Here is a 20186-nt window from a genome sequence, read left to right on the forward strand (position 1 = left end):
TGGTTTTTTGTTGCTAGTTTCTGGTGAGCTAAGTTACGAGACTCTGAGGTTCTTGACGCGTCCACGGTTACATCAAGCGCCTTTAGATTGATTTTGCGCTCATGCCTGTAAAGGCAAAAAAGTATCCAATCTAGTTCAAGATGTAATTTCCATCTTTTCCTCTTTCCTATCTGTTGCTTCATGAAACAAACCTTCCTTTCTTTAAATTGTGGTTGTAGAGTTACAAATCTAGAGCACTATCATTCAACTTATCAGCAGCAACAGAGATATTGTGTTCTTTTTCTGGGGTTCTTCCTAGCCGGCCCCCCCTTTTTTATAACTAATGTATTTGGCCCAGCTTATGCTCAAGGGGCCCATCAACTATCCACTTGCGGGAAACCTAATTAAAGCCGGAGTAAAGCTCCATATGGATTGGACCCAAAGGAGTTGATAACACTTAGGAGGTTTTAAATCTGCGACCTTAGGTTTTAAACCTGAGACTTTAGGAAAGAGCAAACCCTAAGTCTCAAACCTTGACAACCAATCAACCCGGGTTTAGAGATAATGAATGCGGAGCCATGATTTCGTCGTTGGGGACCACACCAAAACATGGATGCAAATTTTCACCAATTTAACTTTGTAGCTTGCACCAAAAATACAGTTGACAACTTGCTGCCAGTCTGCTTTGCTGTCATGCTGGCAAAAGCAGGGATTCGATCGGTTTTACCTACTATTGGATTTGAAATGGAAAAATAGCCTCTTAACTTAACCTTTCACATTCTTGTTTACAAAGGAGAAATGAGCAAGGCAACCAGGAACAGAAACGCGATTTTATTAAATTAAAAATAAAGAAACAAAGATGGTAGATATATCAACTGCTAAATTTCTGTTTGATATACAAGAATATACCAATCGTATTACGTGAACTCGTAAAAAGCGATGCTAGAAAACCCGACTCTAATCATTTACACAAACACCAGTTGGAAATCCACAGACCAAATTCTGGAATCGTATGGCCGTTGACCCCAAATGAGAGGGAGGGAGAAGCTCATCGGATCCTATGTTCGGTTGCACTTCCACTTATCGGTGGGGACACAGTCCAGGTAGTGACACCAGTGGCAGTGATTGCTCGCGTTAACTCCTCGGAATAGCATCACCAATCCTACAGTAAATCTGCAATTTTTTTTTTTGCAGAAACAAAGCAATGCAGAGTCAGTGTTTAGGTCAAAGACACAAAATAGTTATATGCAACATTTTGCCCCTAATAATTTTTATCCTCCTTATTTGTTGAGTTGCCTTTCATATTTTTGTTAGGCAGTAGTGTGTTTCTGTAGGTGTATTAGGTGAGTGGAGGTTGCTTCCAGGGGCTAAATGTCTACTTGTTTTCTGCCTTGTGTTGAGGTGGTTCGGTTGCTTTGTTTTGTTTTGTTGTATCTTCCTTCAGTAGGGTAGGTTGTCAGTAATGTCTGGTTTTGTATCTCTTGTTGGCTTGGTTGGCCCTAAGTTGACATGATGTACTTGTTCATGTGAGTTAGGTGCTATAAATTTTAACTTACCCAAAAGCAAACATTTTCATGTAATAAGTTGTAATGCTCTAATATCTAATCTAGACGTATATTTCAGGTTTTCCTATGTCGACAGACACAAACCTTAATTCCACGGCTCACGTTGAAAGAACGTATATCTCGAACATGTAATATGAACACCATATGGATAAGATTCATCTTTGAACAAGGAGACTTACCCAGCAACAAGAAGAGCCAGAGAAACCAACCACAACGCATACTGGTAAGGCTTGTATTTGGATCTGACGCGAACATCAGCCGGAAGGTTCCGACGCTCCATCCACCCATACTGAGGGCGAGGCAGCAAAACAAAGCCAAGGAGGAAACCCGTCAAGTATCCTCCAATATGGGCATAATTATCAACACCTGGCAGAATTCCAAGGCCTAGGTTGAGAGCTACGATTACAAGTAGTGTTACAAGCGCTGCAGCCTGAAAGAGGGGCAAGAAAGAAAAGTTAAAATGCTGAACACACCAAGCAAGCCAAATATCATCTTAAAGCACGACATCATTGTAAAGCAATGCTATAAACTACAATAGGAACTGAATTATAAGCAACACACAAAATCTGCACCAGATAGTAAGCTTGCCTTGTTGGAATAAATAGACCAGTTGGAAATAAGCTCTGAAAGCATTGCACCAAGAAGCCCAAAAAGAGCACCGGAAGCACCAACAGAAATGCTATTTTGGATAAATAGAGTAGAAAGTACGCTCCCACCGAAGCCTGATAACAGGTAGATGATCCCAATACGGACTGCAAAGGAGAGACGGCAATCAGATATCATTTAAGATGAAAAATAAATGAATGCTGAACAAAATTGGTGTAAACCAAGCAACTAAGTGAGAGGATAAGGAACATTCATTTCAGTGAAAATAAATTCTGAACTGTCTAACACAGCCTCAAGAAATCAAAGAAGGGGACAGCAGGAAAATCAAGATAATTGATCTTCAATAATTGGATACAGACATTAAACAACACATACGCTCATTTTTTCGGGATAAATACAATAGCAAGAAAGAGATCAACATACCAAAACCAAACTGTTGTTCGAGGCGAATGCCGATGAAGACCAGGCTCAACATGTTTACAACCAGATGAATAATACCAGCATGTAACCAGATACAAGAGATAAGCCTCCATGATTGATGCTTGTGCACCACTTTTTCCCACTTGAGAGCCCCCATCTTCTCCAATCTTCCAAAATTAAGAAAAGCCAAATGTGAGTACAACCATCTTTCTAACTTTGGTAGTTTTACGAACAAATTGGTTATAAATATGTAAAATGATCTTGAATTCTCCATTTTGCCCGTGGAAAAAGGCAGCTTACTATGACAGACTTAATACCCCTTACCCAGGTCATAAGTATTTCCATGTTTTAAATCATAAGATCGAGTCATCCTCAGAATACACAAACCTAAGAGATGAAATGTACGCAAAATAAAGTACTAAGGAAAACAAAATAAGAAGTTCAACAAGAAATTACATGGAGAAAGCAGGAAGACACAACCACGTAATGATATTTCAAATTCGAAGCTCATAGAAATTACTACATCGTCAGCAAAGTAACTTCAGCAGCACATACTATTATCATATATGCTCAGAGTAGCAATAAAAGGACATATAAGAATGTTATATGCAACCTCTGAGTAATCCCAGTGAGAAAAACGTTGAGCAGATCGATACTACATCGGCCTTAGGGTATTAGGTACATTGCAGGTTTTGTTGAGATTATCAAAGTAAACCAAACTCTTACTTCATAAAATCTAAGTGACAAAAGAAACCTCAAAGGCAGCACACACCAAGAACCCGATTTTCATACACCAAACTCAAAATCCCATCCCCAATTGCTGGTTCCTTGCGAAAAGTTTTGCATTTTTTGAGTAAAAAAGTAAAATACTTTTGAGCATAACTTTGGAAAACTTTCCCACTAAATTAAAGTACTTTAATTTGGTGTAAAGAAGTTTAAAAAAAAAATTACGCAAGAAAATATTGTGATTCTTTCTTTATCTAAAAATACACGACCTTTTTAGTGACAAACAAGGACGGTGGAGTAATATTTAACGAAAGAGCCCACGTGATTATGGCACCAAAGTGCCCAATTTTCACGCCCCAGCACCACCAATTCACGATTTACCCCAACAGAACTCGAAAATTGAGATATGGGTATTGAAGAAGAGATAATTAAGTTGAAGAAACCAGACAAACTCCAAAACTAAGATATGGGTATGGAAAAGAAAAAGACAATTACGTTGAAGAAACCTGACAAAACTTGAAAATTGACATATGGGTACTGAAGAAAACGATCATTACGTTGAAGAAACCTGACAAAGATCGAAAATTGAGATATGGGTATTGAAGAAAAGATCATTACGTTGAATATGAAGGGCCGAGCAAAGGATTTTCATTCCAGGGTTCAAAAGAAAACCGCCCAAGAAAACTCGCCAAGCACTTTCCGTCGATGTGTTTCGGACAGTTGTTGACGTACATCACGACCACGAAAACGGCGATGTTCGCCACGACAAACATGGGGATCAACCATGACGTCCATTGGGTGTCCCTTTCCTCAACCACATACGACGGATTCTCTCTCTTCTTCTCTCCCCTGCTCTCCAAATCTTCCCTCGCCATGATTCCTCTCTCTCTCTCTAGAAAAAAGGATTGTATGAAGGGTTTAAAAGGGTGGATGGAATTGGTTTTGGTGAGAGAGAACTATAATGGAGAGGGTAACTGAAAGTGTGTGTTTTTTAGAGGGAGAAACAGAGGAGTTGTTGCGGTTGTGAAAGAGCAGAGAAGGGACACGAAACGCGTGTGGATTTCGTGCAAGAATATGCGAGAAACGTTAGGAAACAAAAGCCGAACCGTGTTTCACTATCCTTGTTCCTGGCTACTTAACCGTGTTTTAATTGTACGAGGAAATTGGCTTTTGGGCGGTTGTTGTAAACCGACAATCTGGGATTGGAATGTGTTTTTTTTTTACCACAAAGATTCTACACTAGAAACTACAAATGCATACACCGACGAGTGTGTAGGATCCACGTAACATGTTGTGTTGTGTATCTGTTTGTGATTGTAGCAATACAAAGAGCTCGATCCTCCCCGTGTGGATTCGACTGCATCGGGACGGTTCAAAAATTTCGATGAATCTTTTATAAGTACTTCTGGGATGCTTGTTTATAGTTGTTGATGATGTATTGATGTTGTGCCATTTGTCTATTTAGTCGTTGTAATTCCATTTTGAAAGATTAACAAAATCGTTTTACTGATGAAAACAATGTGATCAATAGTTAGTAGTCTCTCAGCGGCCGAAATTTAGACTTTTTGAACCAATTAAAAATAGGAAAAATGACGGCCAATGACGCGTTTTGATAATTAATATCCGCTAAGGACATTTTTAGTATTAACAAATGTTCTTAGCATATTCTTGACGGGTATTAATTATCAAAACACGTCCCGGGCCGTCATTTTCCCTTAAAAATACAACCGGAGACAATCCGAATCCTATTTTATTACCCTCAAATTATGTGACGACTTGCCGCTTGTCTTAAAATAAAGCATCCATCAAAATCTAATATTGTCCTAATCAAAACCCCAAATTTTGCATCCGATTTACTATAACATGAATTAACATTAGAGCAAAATAGTAAAATTATTCAAACTTACGGGAGGGTTTGTGATGCAAAATGAAATGAAAAGATTATATATTATTTAAAAAAAAGAATATAAAGTTCCTTATTTTTGTTTTTATTTATTTTGTTAGGAATCTTGCAATTATAGAAATAAGTGTTTACATTATTTAGTTTTTCAATTTAGTTTATTTAGTTTCCTTTTAAGAGTTATTTGATTAAGAAGACTTGATTCTAACTTTGGTAGTTTCCTTTTTCTTTATTTCCTAGTGTGTAGGGTTTCTCCTACTATAAATTAAGTTGTAAGCCTTAGGGCTATTCAGTTTTTGATGATTAATGAAATTAAAAAGAGTGTTCTCTTTTATGCCAAATTCTTTGGTATTCTACGGAATCAACAAAGTGTTTGATGCCTTTATTCCTGAGTATTCTTTGACTAAACAGGTTTAGAGAAGGATTTCGATCTCCGGGTATTCGTTACGAATCAACGGATTTCGAACTCAATTTAGTAGTTTTGTGTTTCATTAGCTTCCGCTGCATCAGTTGGTATCAAAGCCTGCACTCGATTCCGGATCATGGCGCGACAAGGAGTTTGTGATGGTTGTTATGCTGTTGCCGAAGATGTGAACGAAGGTGATACGGCTGCACGGGGTGCACAACTAAGGGTATGGATTCAACGGCACGAGGATACGCATGAAGCGTTGGTCAAGAAGGCTGCCTTGATCATTGATAATCAACCTCACTACAACCCATTGAGTTCGTGCTTCATGGAGGAGGCTACAGTTCGATGGCCTTTCACATCCAAAGTTATTCCAGATCCAGTTGTGGATTGGAGTAAACTGCCTATTTTTGATGAGGAACCATTCAATGATGTGGAGTATGAGATTGTTTTGCGTAAAGATGATCATCTGCATTTTGTATTGAATACTACAATTTCAGCGCCGTTTCAATTGGAATTTATGGGATTCACTGATATTCCACCTTTTGCGTTTGAAGACTTCTTGTTAATATTCAAGTTCGAGAAGATCAACTTAAAGTATAAAATTGATGCAGACCAGTTTCGACGAGCAAGATTATTTGAAGCAACTGAAACTCGAGGACGAGTTTTCTCAAGCCCAGGAGAATGATGCAAAATGAAATGAAAAGATTATATATTATTTAAAAAAAAGAATATAAAGTTCCTTATTTTTGTTTTTATTTATTTTGTTAGGAATCTTGCAATTATAGAAATAAGTGTTTACATTATTTAGTTTTTCAATTTAGTTTATTTAGTTTCCTTTTAAGAGTTATTTGATTAAGAAGACTTGATTCTAACTTTGGTAGTTTCCTTTTTCTTTATTTCCTAGTGTGTAGGGTTTCTCCTACTATAAATTAAGTTGTAAGCCTTAGGGCTATTCAGTTTTTGATGATTAATGAAATTAAAAAGAGTGTTCTCTTTTATGCCAAATTCTTTGGTATTCTACGGAATCAACAAAGTGTTTGATGCCTTTATTCCTGGGTATTCTTTGACTAAACAGGTTTAGAGAAGGATTTCGATCTCCGGGTATTCGTTACGAATCAACGGATTTCGAACTCAATTTAGTAGTTTTGTGTTTCATTAGCTTCCGCTGCATCAGTTTGCCCTCAACTGCTAGTTGGAATAACTGAAGATTTTGTTCACCACCTACTTGCCCGTCGGAATAACCGAGGAAGTGATTTTCACTCTGTAAACTACTCCTAGTTTACTTTATTCCCCATTAAATAAAGCATTAAGCAATATATGAAGTGGAAGTCTTTACCTATGATACTCTATTGCGTGATTGAATAATTAATGCCATCATTTTCTTTGGAATAGGACTACTAACCTATATGGAGTGGCAATTAGCTTAAAAAAGTAATTAAATTATTGTTGCCCACGAGTAGATGCCTAGAATTTAGTACAATTGGTGGGAGGAAGGAATAATTGATGGGATGGAGTTAGATAGTGTAAATTGGTTAAACCACATTTGAAGAATCAATTCGGGATGGAAAATCCTGTAGGGCCCTCTGCCCTTAACCACATTTGAAGAATCAATTCGAAATGAGAAATCCTGTAGGACGCACCACCCTCCTTCACGGACTGTAGTTGTTGGTTGAATTTTATGTTAAAAATCAACAATCTTGAACAAACTTAACCACACAGATCACAATGCAATCTTCACAGCTCAGCAGTGAATAATATTCATTGACTAGTTACAAAGTGCACGTAAACTGATTTAAAAATTTTAAATTATTAGAGAATTAATTTAAGTATAAAACGAAAACCAGGTTTTGATTGCGTGGCACTCTGCATTACACGTGGGAAGTAGTGAATACGGGGTTGATAGCAACACCTTCGTGGCTCAAGATTATCTGATTAGGACAGGTGGAGTGGTTCTATCAGCAGTTACTGCCCTCCACTTCCTTCCACATGGGTTGCTAAGGCTCCGTTCCAGAAATCTTCTTAAAAAATAAGCAGCTTATTTCACATTTTCAAATTCAAAATTAATATAAATAAAAAATATTTTTTCAATTTTTTTTACATCGTATAAAATATCTCAATGAGATCTTTCAAACAAAATCCATATTGCATATTTTTAGATTTTTCTAAGTCCATAATTTTTAAGTTTAAAATTGTCTTCTTAAAAAATAAGGGCTTATTTTGCGTTGCAGAACGGAGCCTAATTCCGTAAAAGCGACGTCCGAAAATATTTCAAATTATTAATAAATTTACGAGTGTGAAGATCGATAGGAAAATTATAAATCTGCGAGTGGGAAGATTGATAGGGAGGCGAGGAGCGAGGTTTGAATAGAAAACAAAAATTTCTATTAAAAAATTACGACGGTGGAACCAATGCCATGAACCATCCAAACACACGAAAAGGTTGAAATTTGAACGATGGCGGACTTTGTACTTGTCTTTTATTACGAAAATGCAACGCGTTTCCGCTTCCTAAAAAAAACTGCAGCACACAATCAAAATCCCAATAACACCCAAATTAAGATGATCTAGATCATATTGCCAGTACCAAATAAACCATAAACTACGAATCCAAGATAAAAGCCGTACATAACAATCTTTCATGCATGCAAGATATACTAAAAACAAGCACAGACAAAATTCTCAAACTTCTTTTAATAAACCTTTTTTACCGAATAGAAAAGCAGGAGACAAGGAGCTTTTCAACGCTTTCCACCACCACCTCCAAGCTTGGGGCCCTTTGGTGCAGCACCCTTAGACATGTTACCTTTGCCTTGGGCCTTCTGGGTCTTGGCCGTCACCTCAGCTTTCTTGGCCTTCTTTTCATCCTTGGTTTTCTTGATCCTCTCCTTAATTTCGCTGAAGATACAGAGAATAATACAATACAGTCGATGATCACCACAAAAAATTGTAAAACAAAACCACAATTTTTACAAAGGAGAGAGACCATACCGGAGAGCAGCCTCCCTGGCAGCATCACGAACTTCGGGCTTTTCAGTTCTTTTCTTCTGTATAACCTCTAAAGTAGCACCTACAATAGACCTTGAGTAGGGTTTCTTGGTAGTGCGACGCCTCTTCTTCACAGCCTCTTGAGCAATGTCCTGTGAATGACAAAGTGCAAAAGAGCCCCAATCATTCACAAGTTTATACATATAGATGAAAGGAACTAACTCTCAATGCAAAGGAAAAACATTTTCCGAAGTTTAATTACCTTCTTATGTTGCTTCCTGTACATGGCTGTCCAGGTAAGCTTTGAGGGTTTCAGCCGGTTGTGGAAGTACCTCTTGCATTTTGAATTGGCAAAGAGGAAGACCTTCATTGAACCACCAATAGTTAAACATTTATGACGTAGAAGTACGAAATAACCCTCAAAAGGGAGAGATCACAAGAAAACGGGACTGCATGTTATGGTGCCCAATGACAGAGTTGACAGAACCATCGGTTCACCTGAGAGTCTGATCGAACAAATCTGATACCCCTGCCAGGGTATATCTTGGCTCCACTGAAGCGGCAAAGTTCAGTCCTGAAAAGACCAAATTCAGTAAGAAGCAACTATACGAGTTTCTAGTAACGAACAATGCATATTAGAACCTAACCAAGGTTAGTAAGAAACCGACAGGAACATACCATGATTTAGCCAACTAAGCAGATGAATTACAGGACGTCGAGACAAATGAAGTATTGCAAGTTATTGCAGTGCATTGGTCTCATCACAGTTCACGATAGAAGAGTATGGTCTTTCAGAGAAGGGGAGCCATGCACCAGATAGCGAAACACATTATGGTAAAACCATGAAAATATGTTATTGTGGCAGGCTTACCATGGCGTATCGACAGACAAAGTCCACAGTAAAATAACATTGACGAGCAAATGAACATCAAACTTCAACGAGCAAAGCACTAATTCTACATTAGACAAAATTGGAGACGAAGTGTAGAAAATGGTTTGTTATGTAGGAAGGAAAGGGAGGTTTCCCCACTCTTGTTGAGTAGGCAACAACTAACCAAGAGGATGGGATGGTGTGCTCTCTTTTCACTTGTTTTGTTAGTCAAGAAGAGGTGCAGAAACTTCTTAGATGACAAACAAGTGGTATACCGGTATCAAGAAATGTTCTTATAGCAAGACCTCTAGTTCCCCTTTGTTCTCTTCTTTTTGGAGGGGAAGAAAGTAGAAAACTGATCACATCACGGTCCTCTTATCCCTCCAAACCATCCATCCACAAAAACCTTTCCCCATCTACCATTCACTTTCCCATAAATAAAAAAAAAAAAACCCCAAATCCATACATAGTGCAAAAGATGCTAAGGCTAGCTTAAGGATGGAAACGGGTATGACATAGAGGCTGGAGCCTTTTGCACCAGCTTGTAATACCACAAAGTCCATCTTAGCAAACCAATTTCACAAATTTAATCTCCACATCATTGCTACCATGCTACGTGATAAATCATTGTTTAGCCCCACAGAAAACAGAAGGATTCGCAGCTTGTGAACACAACACAACGTATGACATTCACAGCCTACACTAAATAGGTAATTAATCAACTTTTCACATCCATAAGACCCATAATCAAATTTTCACTTAAGTAGCAATATTAGTCCACTTACAGTAATTGTCCAATACGCTATATTCACAAAACAAGCAGTGTCAGCCAAATCACTACGCAGTTACCCCACTGTTAGGGACTAAGGAAGTGAAAAGGGAACCTTAATTCTTTTGGTTATCCTCCCTACAATTCTCATTTCTATTAACAACAAACCCGCGTGAATCCACAAACCAAACACAGCCCTGAGAAACCAAATTCTATAAATCTGTTCGCTTGCTAGGTAAAAGTGGGGGAGAAATAATATAGATGCAACTTTCAGATGCAAAAGCACGAAACTGTAAAGATTGCAAATTTCAGCTTTCCTTCTCCGATTTCTCGGAAACCAAACAGAAATTTCAAGATCATGATACATGGAAAGAAATCGGAGCGAAAAAAGAAAGGCGAGAACCGTACTTGAGAACCATGGCGGCAGCTGGTGCTCTCCTGATAGAAAGAAACCCTAGGATCGGGAAATGAGTATATGGTCGCAAGAGTAATGTTAAGGTCTAATGCGTAGTTATTACAGAATTTTCCCTAACCTTTTGGAAAGGTCAGTTTTCTTCCCTAATGTTTTTAAAAATTACGATTTGGTAATTTATAGCGGCCAAGTGTAATCCGTAGAGGCTAAGTGCAATTCGATGCGGCCAAAAGCAATTCGTAACGGCCAAGTGCAATTCAATGTGGCCAAGAGTAATTCGATACGATCAAGTGTAATTCGTAACGACCAAGTGCAATTCGATGCGGCCACGTGTAATTCGATGCGGCCAATGAAAAATGTGTCAAATTATAATGATTCAAAATATATCATATTTTATGATCGTTGAGAAAATGCATTTTTTTGTTTCATATTTTTTAAATCCGATAAATGAGAAATGAATCATTAAAAAATGAGGATGAGAAAGGACATTTTTTTTCATGAGATGTCGAGTGACAAAACATAGAGCTTAACCAAGAGAGACTTTTATAGAGGTTGTTATGATTATCAAAAAATAAAAAATAGAGGTTGTTATGTCTGGGCATATGGAAATCTAAGATTTATACATTGGTTACTTGGTCGCCTATAGGTTTAAGTTGTGTTTTTTTGTTAAAGGGAAAAATTACGAGCATTAATTGACGACATTACTTGTAATCTCTAATAATATCCTATTGGATGTGTGAATGATTACCGTCCATGACAATCTGTTGAATAATAATGGGACCGAATCATCAAGTTATTGTGTTTCATTAATTGACTTCTCCCATGCCATCTAATGAAATATTTTTGAGTAAATTCAAAGAACGTAGTTTGTCTTCAATTTTGCAAAACATAATGTATGTGGTGATCCCTTAATTAATTCAGTACGGGATCCTATTTAGCAATAAACTAGCATGGCCTAAGACATTCTTATACCACAACATTTTTAGCTTGTCCTCTATCATCTTCTCTTTATATTCTCACACTGGAACAACCCATAAATTGGAGTACCACAGAGGTGGCCAGCATTTGCATGAAGGCTATATGAAAGGTAATACCATGTCTCCTATCTCTATAAATTAAGGTTCCGTTTAGCTAATTAGTTATTTTCCGTTTTACGAGATATGTCATTCTCTCGCAATATATCATCTTTAATTCAAAAAATAGTACTTATTAATTATCGGAACGGAGCCTAAGTTGTTAGTTAAATTTAGGGTACTGTCTTTTAGGGTAGGGCTCTCTTGTCTTTGACGCCCCCAATCCCTTCAAGGCTACTACTAAGAATCTTTTCCATATTGTCAGCACCTCTTTCAGGATTTTCATGGTAGTTTATTCTCAACTTGCAATTCTGTATTCATGTGGCATCTTATGAGCCAATTTATTGTTGAATTAAACTATTTAAGATTAATGTTAATCACCACCTTCACAGATGATAATCTAGTCACATAATTATCCATAGAACCTTTCGTTCTAAATTTTCAATTCTCGCCATAGATTATAATATCTTAACATACTTTAAAAATATGTTTTCATGCTAATGTTTTTGTTAAGTAACACCCGCGAGAGAGCGCACGAGTCTGATAATTAGCATGGGGTATCTTAATCATAATTTCACAGTTATGGTAGTGTGCGTGAGTGGTCCCCTAAATCCGATCAATTATTGGATATTCTCGAAGTACCATGTGACATTGTTATGTGGTACTACCCGCAAATAAAAATCGTTACCACACAATATGAGTCACCCTTTGTTATCAATTCCGATGAAAGTGAATGATAATGTGTTCTTGAATAATTTGTCACCACATAATGGTTTGTCGTCATGCAAATGGTTGAGAGTATCAAGTAGGCATGGGCACGTGCTACTCTGGGAGCGCTGAATAATTACTCCCTAAACCCTCCTCATTTTGTACAAAACAGACCTATCCTCTCTCTCTCTCTCTCTCTCTCTCTAGCACACACACAAACTATATATACTCTTCTGAACGGAGAAGAGGTTGCAAATCGCGCATGCAAGCCATTGAAGCCCGGTTATTAATTTTCAGGGCTTCGATTACTTCAACTAACCGGGACCCGAAAAGGGTTATTCGGATAATCTACAGCGAGACCCCATTGATTAACCTGCGCCATTGGAGTCAATATTGTAAGTCAGCTCTAAAACCTGCAAAGCACCAATTTTTTCAATGCCTACAAATTATATTGCGTAGTCTCCTTTAAAAGAACAAGGAATTTGCATGTATATCCTCTGCCCCACCCTTGCCTTGCTAGCTTTTTTTCGATGGTTAGGGGTGTCTTGGCCAGTTACACGCATCTCGACTAATCTAGTCCTTGTCCGGTCAAATACAGGCGATTCATGACGAGAGGGGAATCAAAATTACTTTCTCACGAGAGTGAAATCAAACTCTGATCAATTGTGTAGGAAGCAAACAAACCAACAGACCGGACAAAGCCTCTCAAAAATGGTAAGTGAACAAAGGCTTTATCTTTTGTCCGTACAAGATGGAAAAGTTCACAACTTGTCTGTACATACGTGCATATGTGATATCGTGATATCATATGCAGGGGTTTCGCCTCCACCTTTTTTCAATGGTTTTCTTTTCCTCGCCTTTTTCTCCTCTATCAGAGAAAATCTAGTTTTTTTTTACAATGTTCTTGAGAGAGAGAGAGAGAGAGAGAGAGAGAGAGAGATGTGGGGTTTAGCAGCAATAAGGGTCTTGGTTTTACTGTACTGCACTAAACCATGTTTGGTGGTTATTAAAGTTTGTGGGTTCTGGTTACGTACTGATCTGTTAATTATCGGGGGCTGCTGTGACAATCTTTTATAATGTATTTGAAGTGACGGTGATTTCATAGCGGCCGTCGATAAACAAAATATAAGGATACATATTTCTGAGTGTTTGTGATCGCTTTAGGGAGAGGAGAGGAAGGGCTTAATTTTCCCACTCCTAATGATTCTTGGGGGTGTCATTGGCAGTACTGGTGGCAATGGTAGTGAGGGCACCATGTCCACTGCTGCAATGGGGCAGCCCCCATGTCACTGACCCTCAGCACAAGGTTAAGTGCATAGACTAGATTCAATTTGATTACTCTGCAGCACTAAGGTTGTATCTATATTCTGGCTTTTGTATTCAAGATGCTTTTTGGTAGTTTATTTCAAGTATCAAACTGAACCAAACTAAGCCTTGCTTCATATTCAATTTGGGGTCGGATACTCGCCACCATGTTTTGTCAGCAGATACATATTCAATGACATTGAATTCTGGGTAACAGACATTGTTCCTTGTTTCATTTAGCTAGTTTTTGGTTGTTATTTTCTGGATTGATATGCAGAACCCGAATATGGATGTTAGAGGCAAGACGTCTCTGATGGGGGAAGATTTAGACCCTGGACTTATGGGAATGATCAAAGAAAATGGATACGAGGGGCGGTGTGGGAGTGATCAATTTGAAGGTGCCTCAAGTGATGATGAGGACGGTAGAAGCGGTAAACAGAAAAGGAAGAAGAAATACCATCGGCATACTCCCTATCAAATTAAAGAGCTTGAAGAGTAAAATTTGCTTGAAATGTTTTTTTTGTCTTGACTTCATGAGTCACTAATATTGAGATATCTGCTAATGAATATTGTCTTCTATGCTTCACTTTTACAGTTATTTTAACAACGGTGGTTACCATCCTAATGAGAACCAAAGGTTTGAACTTGGTAAGAAGCTATCCTTGGACAGCAAGCAAGTTAAGTTTTGGTTTCAGAATCGGCGAACCCAGTTGAAGGTAATTTGTTGACGTCGTTTTCTTTTCGTTCTTGATTTGCTTTATTTTTGATGTAAACATTGACTCCTTTTTTAACTGGAACTGAAATTATGGTTGGATCAGACCCAAGTGGAGCGCTATCAAAACAGTATCCTTAAACGGCAAATGGAGCAACTCGTAATTGAGAATATTAGAATGAAGGAGGCTATTAGGAATCCAATTTGCAACAACTGTGGTGGTCCAGCCATTCTGGGCGACATCTCTATTGAAGAACGCCACTTTAGGGTCGAGAATGCTCGATTAAAGGATGAACTAACTCGGGTCAACACAGTGGCATACAAATTCTTAGGGAGGCCAATATCATCGATAGCCTTTCCCATCCCCTCTCCAGTGTCAAATTCTAGCTTGGAACTTGCGGTAGGACTACATGGCTTCAGCGATTTAAGTTCAGTCGACACCACATTTTCCATGGGAGTTGATTCTAACGATGGCTTCTTGAATGCGTTGCCTATGGTATCCATGCCTTCAACAACAACAGTTGGCATGGGCGGAGTTGACATACATTTGGAGAAACCGGTGTTTCTAGAGCTTGGATTGCATGCAATGGATGAGTTAATTAAGTTGGCCCAGATTGATAATCCTTTATGGGTGCAAAGCTTAGATGGAGGAAGGGAAGTTTTAAACCAAGAGGAGTACATGAGGATATGTCCTCCTTGTACTGGGATGAAACCCCGTGATTTTGTAACCGAGGCTACGCGGGCAACTGGTTCAGTGGTCATTAATAGCTTGGCTCTTGTGGAGACATTGATGGATGTGGTACGCTATTCAATCATTATACTGTGGTTCTTGATAATTTTTTGTTAGTAATTTGATAAACGCTGTAATCATTGTCATACTTTACCTTTATGATGTGGTGAGAGTTGATTTTTTTGTAAATTAGCTGTCTTAGAATTACCACTTTTCAATCTGGTTGCCATATTTTCTATATAATGGCGCTTATAAATGGCACTTGAATCAATTTTCCATTTTAGTGGATAAGCTTCTATTCACATGAATTCAAAATTGAGATGCTCCTTACCCTTTTTCGTAGAATCAATGGACAGAAATGTTTCCGTGCATGGTTGGTAGAGCATCTGTAGATGTGATTTTCAGTGGAATGGCTGGTTCCAGAGATTGTGCTCTGCAACTGGTACTGTACTGTTCTTCTTTGGTTTCAAATACTATTCTTTTCTGGTTTTTTCTTAGCTTCAAAGCCTCGACTTAAACTATCACTCTGTAGATGTATGCGGAGTTCCAAGCTCTCTCACCGTTGGTCCCCGTTCGACCTATAAAGTTTCTCCGTTTCTGCAAGCAGCCCACAGAGGGGGTGTGGGCCATAGTTGATGTGTCCGTTGAAGGCATCCTTGAACTTTCAGATGCACGCCCATTTGTGAATTGCAGGAGGCTTCCTTCTGGTTGCATTGTACAAGACTTGCCAAATGGTTCTTCCAAGGTAATCAGTACTACAGCTTATTATGCAACCCATTTGTCCTCTAGGATGTTTATAGATCGTGGATTTGTGGAGGCAGTTGAACGTTAAAATACGAAGTTAGGCTTTGTGGACAAAAAAGAAGAACGGAGGAAGAGAGAAAAGAATGTAGAAGGCTTAACTAGCATCTACACTCCACATGTCTTTATGTCATTCTTAACATAAACTGAGTTAAGAAGCAAATAAAGACACTTTTAACAGAGGCATTACCAAGGGAAAGGAAGATGATAGAGAAACAAAAGCAATAAACTTAGCTTCTTCACTTTTCCTTGTCTTCTTATCCTTTCCACAAAAATCCATGACGCTTAAATTTCCCATTTGACCTTAAAAAGGAATGCATCAAAATATTGTTGTGGACATTGGGTTCAAAGCTATCCTTTGAGTTGTGCTACTTAGAACCTGTTATGTCCGTGTAACTTAGAGGTAAACTTCAATATCTACAATGGGGTCGCTCTTGATTATTTATAATGGGACCATTCCTGAGAATCTGAACCTTCTATGATTATTTTACTGCTACAGATGTTTATATAGAAGAAAATTGTACAGGCTTCAAATTTGAAACTAGGGCTGTGTAGTTTACTTAAATGTTCTACTGCTGATGCAGAGACGAGCTAAACGAGGATATCAATATATCAGCATTATTGAACTAGATATTGAGACTTATATGAAGGTGGAAGCCTTGTGTTTTTCCTGTGCTGATAAGAGAATTCTTATGACGCTTGTATTCTGCTCTCTCTCTCTCTCTCTCTCTCACACACACACGCGCGCGCGCGATGTTCCTTGCCCATGAAGGTGTATTACCCCAAAACAGTCTTACGTTGCACTGTCTCGACTTTAGATAATTACCTGCATCTTGTTTTCTCCTAGAAAAAGTCATGAAAAAGGCTGTTGTCGAGTTTTCTGAATTCAAGCTGTTTTAGAACTAAGTAAAAAGAAAAGTTGTTCAATCACCCCCTTGATATTTTACTTCACAGTTTGTATTTCCAAGATCCTTTCTTGGGTATTCTTGATGAACTATAAGCTTGTTTTCGTGGAAATGACATTTTTGGTATGCGGTTTATTTAGAATCTCTCTATAGACGCGCGCGGGGACTTGCACCCATGTATGCACATGGTAGTGATCAACTGACCATTGCATATATTCCAAAAAATGGCATAGTGTTTCCGTCAGGAATGAGGCTAGGGGATGTTCGGCACATACGGATGTGATTCTTGCCTTGCTTGTATATTGATCAGACAGATTGAACTAATTATAGGCTTCATTAAATGGACCCATACTGAAATAGTGGATCATGGATGTATGCTTGACAGCATGTGAAGATTTTTATGTAGTACTAAGAAAATCCAGAACAGGCAGTAATTGTAGAAAGTAAATCGCAGGTTACTTGGGTTGAACATTCAGAATTCGATGAGAGTGTGGTCCATCATCTCTACCACCCATTTATCAGTTCTGGTATGGGCTTTGGGGCACATAGGTGGCTTTCCACCCTACAAAGGCAAAGCGAATGCTTGGCAGTCCTCGTGTCCTCTTCCATCTCTACTGAAGATCACTCAGGTCCACCTTCTCTGGAATTGTCCTTTACTTTTACAACGAAGGGGACTCACGAGTCGTCTGTTCCCAAAATTCTTGTCCATGTCCTAATACTCATTCAGCCACGCTATATAATGCTGATCTTGAAATGTCCAAGTTTCTAGGTACGATTGTATAGCTGAAAGGGCACTGGGATGGGCAGCAGGATGTTTTGGGAACAAGCGTACATGTGTCTTAAATAAGTGATTAAATTGCTACAAAACTCCGTGCAACAGGAATTACTCAGGTTGGAAGGAGCAGCATGGTTAAATTGGCACAACGCATGACTCGCAACTTCTCTGCTGGGGTTTGTGGTACTATGCACACATGGCAGCTGGTTCAAGTTGGAAGCGTAGGGGAACATTTGAGGTTGATGGTCCGGAATAGCATAGGTAACTCTGGTGAACCGCCTGGGATTGTCTTGAGTGCCACAACATCTGTTTCAATGCCTATATCACCACAAAGCCTGTTTGATTTCTTGCGAAATGAGCAGCTAAGGAGTGAGTGGGACGAGTTATCTCATGGTGGGCCGATGCAAGAGATGGTCCACATCCCCAAGGGCCAAGATCGTGCAAACTGCGTTTCTCTTCTTCGTCCTTCTGTAAGTAGTCATCTACTTAACTTGATCATGATTTGCTTACAAATACATTTAAGTGTGAAACCCTTGTGTGTGTAGTTTGGATGCAACACTAAGTGAAGAGATCGTAGGTCTGATTCTGTTTGAGCTTGCAAAAAACTAGCTTTTTAAGGCTTCAGCAAACCTTTTTGGCCTAGCAAAAAAGGTTATATTTAGCCCAAACAAGAGGCTAAATAGACGGAAAAAACAAAAAACAAAAACAAAACTAGCCCGCACAACTTGGTTGTTTAAGCCGAAAAAGCTTGGGTTTTTAGACTTCCCCAAACACAATATTACTGGGTGTGTGGCATCCATAATGCCAGGAGGTGGGGACTACTCATCGCCTCATCCTGTGTTAGTCCCAGGGGCTCGAACTCTTTTTTGGTTTTGCTTGTTGTTTTCTAATTTGTGACGGATTTAACGGTGTGCTGGGTGGACCATATTAGCAAGCATCATGGGCCGGACTGATGGGCGGCCCGTCGGGGGATCATTTGATTACGATGCGGCTCTTCTCTTATCGGCCCCCCAAACAGGCCAAACCCCCACTTCCTCTGCAGATAGGCCGCAAGATCATCTCTCTGCCTTGCAAAAACCACAATTAGAACCCAACCCAAGATCAGTCAGTTCCCCCTACTAAGTCTGCACCATCCAAGATCATTCTTGATGGACACTCTGAAAAACCAGCAGACGGCATCAGGGCTTTATGCTGTTCGTTACAGATTGAATTTACTTTTCCTTTCTATTGGACCTCAATAACCTTACGTTCACACAAATTTCAGGCTGCTAATACGAATCAGAATACAATGCTGATATTGCAAGAAATGCAGACTGATGCATCAGGCTCACTCATAGTGTACACAGCAGTTGACATCCCTGCGATGCAGGTGGTGATGAGTGGCGGAGATTCTGCCACCGTGGCTTTCCTGCCGTCAGGATTTGCCATAATTCCGGATTCTGCTGGGTCTAGCAACTGCAACGGCACTGTGGTCCAAGAAAGGGGCAGCGGCGGCAGTGGTGGCTCCCTGCTGACTGTGGGGTTCCAGATATTGGTCGATAACTCTCCTACAGCCAAGCTGACAATGGAGTCTGTCGATACCGTAAACAATCTCATTGGTCGCACGATTCAGAGGATCAAAGCTGCTCTTAATTGCGCTGTATAGCATGGTTAACTTGTTTTTTCTTGGGTAAGTCGGAATAATACCCAAGACAAATATACATAGGAGATGTTGAGATGGAAAATTCACACACGAAAAAGTTTAAATTATTGCTGGGTTTTGAGTCAAGAACGAGCCCTGTTGAACTCTTGCAAAAGGGTGGTTGTGGTTCGGGTATTGACTCACTTGACCCAAGAGATGAACGCAAACTATCAATTGGTTTTATACACACGTCTATATTGACCTGTCTTTGTTTTTTTGTAATTTTTTTTTTTTTGGTTGTGTTGCTACTTTAAGTTCTTGAGCAGCTTCTTTTTGTTTGTCTTGATTTTGGTTTGTGGTTTTTGGTTTTTGGTTTGAGGCTAATGTCTAATTGTGGTGAATGCAATGCAAGTCGGACCCCGGGATCCTATAATGCACACGGTGTACTTAAAGGGTGTAATGCGCGATTCGAGCCGTCTATTTCTATAATCAATAGTTCAAATTTCAAAAATTGTCCTATATGTAATATACTTATCTTATCTGTAGGATACTTTTAACGAATTTGGACCATTAAAAATGCTTTTGAACGAACAGATTCCCTAGTTCAATGTGTTTATGAAAGCTTTTTCTTTTCGCTAAAAGCATTTGGGTAGAATTTTACTAGCACGAGGTTTTGACATTCTAATTGATTGATAGTGAGATCTCTGCTTCTGGGATTGAGACATTTTGACGAGGTTTTGTAGTTATTTCGTGACAATTTTTAGGAAAGAGCTTGGCGGTTACCAATTTGTTGTAAGCTAATATACACATGTTCACATATGAACATAGTTATTTCATGTGCCAGATCGATCACATTCTACCAGATTGAATCCACATAGTGGCGGACGCAGAATTTGTACTCTGCGAGGGCCTGA

General features: G+C 39.0%; 3 protein-coding genes across 5 annotated transcripts; 1 reads left to right on the forward strand and 2 right to left on the reverse strand.

Annotated features, from left to right (window-relative positions):
* Positions 1-795: 795 nt before the first annotated feature.
* On the reverse strand, positions 796-4422 carry LOC131300222 (RHOMBOID-like protein 2). The gene is made up of 5 exons (XM_058325939.1): positions 3915-4422; positions 2574-2737; positions 2133-2296; positions 1724-1974; positions 796-1152 (listed from the first exon to the last, which is right to left on the reverse strand). The coding sequence occupies exons 1-5, from the start codon at positions 4169-4171 to the stop codon at positions 1038-1040; spliced, it is 951 nt and encodes a 316-aa protein (XP_058181922.1). The 5' UTR covers positions 4172-4422; the 3' UTR covers positions 796-1037.
* A 3737-nt stretch (positions 4423-8159) lies between these two features.
* Positions 8160-10721, reverse strand: LOC131300223 (large ribosomal subunit protein eL24). The gene is made up of 5 exons (XM_058325940.1): positions 10639-10721; positions 9089-9164; positions 8853-8954; positions 8594-8742; positions 8160-8500 (listed from the first exon to the last, which is right to left on the reverse strand). The coding sequence occupies exons 1-5, from the start codon at positions 10647-10649 to the stop codon at positions 8344-8346; spliced, it is 495 nt and encodes a 164-aa protein (XP_058181923.1). The 5' UTR covers positions 10650-10721; the 3' UTR covers positions 8160-8343.
* Positions 10722-12598: 1877 nt separating this feature from the next.
* LOC131300224 (homeobox-leucine zipper protein ANTHOCYANINLESS 2-like) lies at positions 12599-19539 on the forward strand. 3 transcript variants are annotated; one of them, XM_058325942.1, is made up of 10 exons: positions 12599-12818; positions 13022-13137; positions 14006-14223; positions 14324-14444; positions 14547-15239; positions 15514-15612; positions 15703-15915; positions 17331-17505; positions 17757-18121; positions 18916-19539. In XM_058325942.1, the coding sequence occupies exons 2-10, from the start codon at positions 13135-13137 to the stop codon at positions 19294-19296; spliced, it is 2268 nt and encodes a 755-aa protein (XP_058181925.1). In that variant the 5' UTR covers positions 12599-12818; positions 13022-13134; the 3' UTR covers positions 19297-19539. The 3 variants fall into 3 exon arrangements, with proteins under 3 accessions (XP_058181925.1, XP_058181924.1, XP_058181926.1); XM_058325941.1 differs by lacking the exons at positions 12599-12818; positions 13022-13137 and adding an exon at positions 13345-13729; XM_058325943.1 differs by lacking the exons at positions 12599-12818; positions 13022-13137 and adding an exon at positions 13346-13776.
* The last annotated feature ends 647 nt before the right edge of the window (positions 19540-20186 follow it).

The sequence above is a fragment of the Rhododendron vialii genome, chromosome 9a (genome assembly GCF_030253575.1).
Source record: "Rhododendron vialii isolate Sample 1 chromosome 9a, ASM3025357v1".
Taxonomy (NCBI): Eukaryota; Viridiplantae; Streptophyta; class Magnoliopsida; order Ericales; family Ericaceae; genus Rhododendron; species Rhododendron vialii.

Bases quoted from the DNA above. Each gene is read 5' to 3' on its own strand.
- LOC131300223 (XM_058325940.1), bottom strand. The intron at 8,955-9,088 runs GTGAACCGATGG...GGTTCAATGAAG, and splicing joins TTGTTCGATCAGACTCTCAG to GTCTTCCTCTTTGCCAATTC. The intron at 8,743-8,852 runs GTAATTAAACTT...TGTCATTCACAG, and splicing joins ACAGGAAGCAACATAAGAAG to GACATTGCTCAAGAGGCTGT.
- LOC131300222 (XM_058325939.1), bottom strand. From the start codon at position 4,171: ATGGCGAGGGAAGATTTGGAGAGCAGGGGAGAGAAGAAGAGAGAGAAT. The intron at 2,738-3,914 runs GTAATGATCTTT...TAATTTTGGAAG, and splicing joins CTCGGCCCTTCATATTCAAC to ATTGGAGAAGATGGGGGCTC. The intron at 1,975-2,132 runs GCAAGCTTACTA...CCCCTCTTTCAG, and splicing joins GGTCTATTTATTCCAACAAG to GCTGCAGCGCTTGTAACACT.
- LOC131300224 (XM_058325941.1), top strand. From the start codon at position 13,661: ATGGTAGTGAGGGCACCATGTCCACTGCTGCAATGGGGCAGCCCCCAT. The intron at 14,224-14,323 runs GTAAAATTTGCT...TCACTTTTACAG, and splicing joins CAAATTAAAGAGCTTGAAGA to TTATTTTAACAACGGTGGTT. The intron at 15,240-15,513 runs GTACGCTATTCA...CCTTTTTCGTAG, and splicing joins TGGAGACATTGATGGATGTG to AATCAATGGACAGAAATGTT.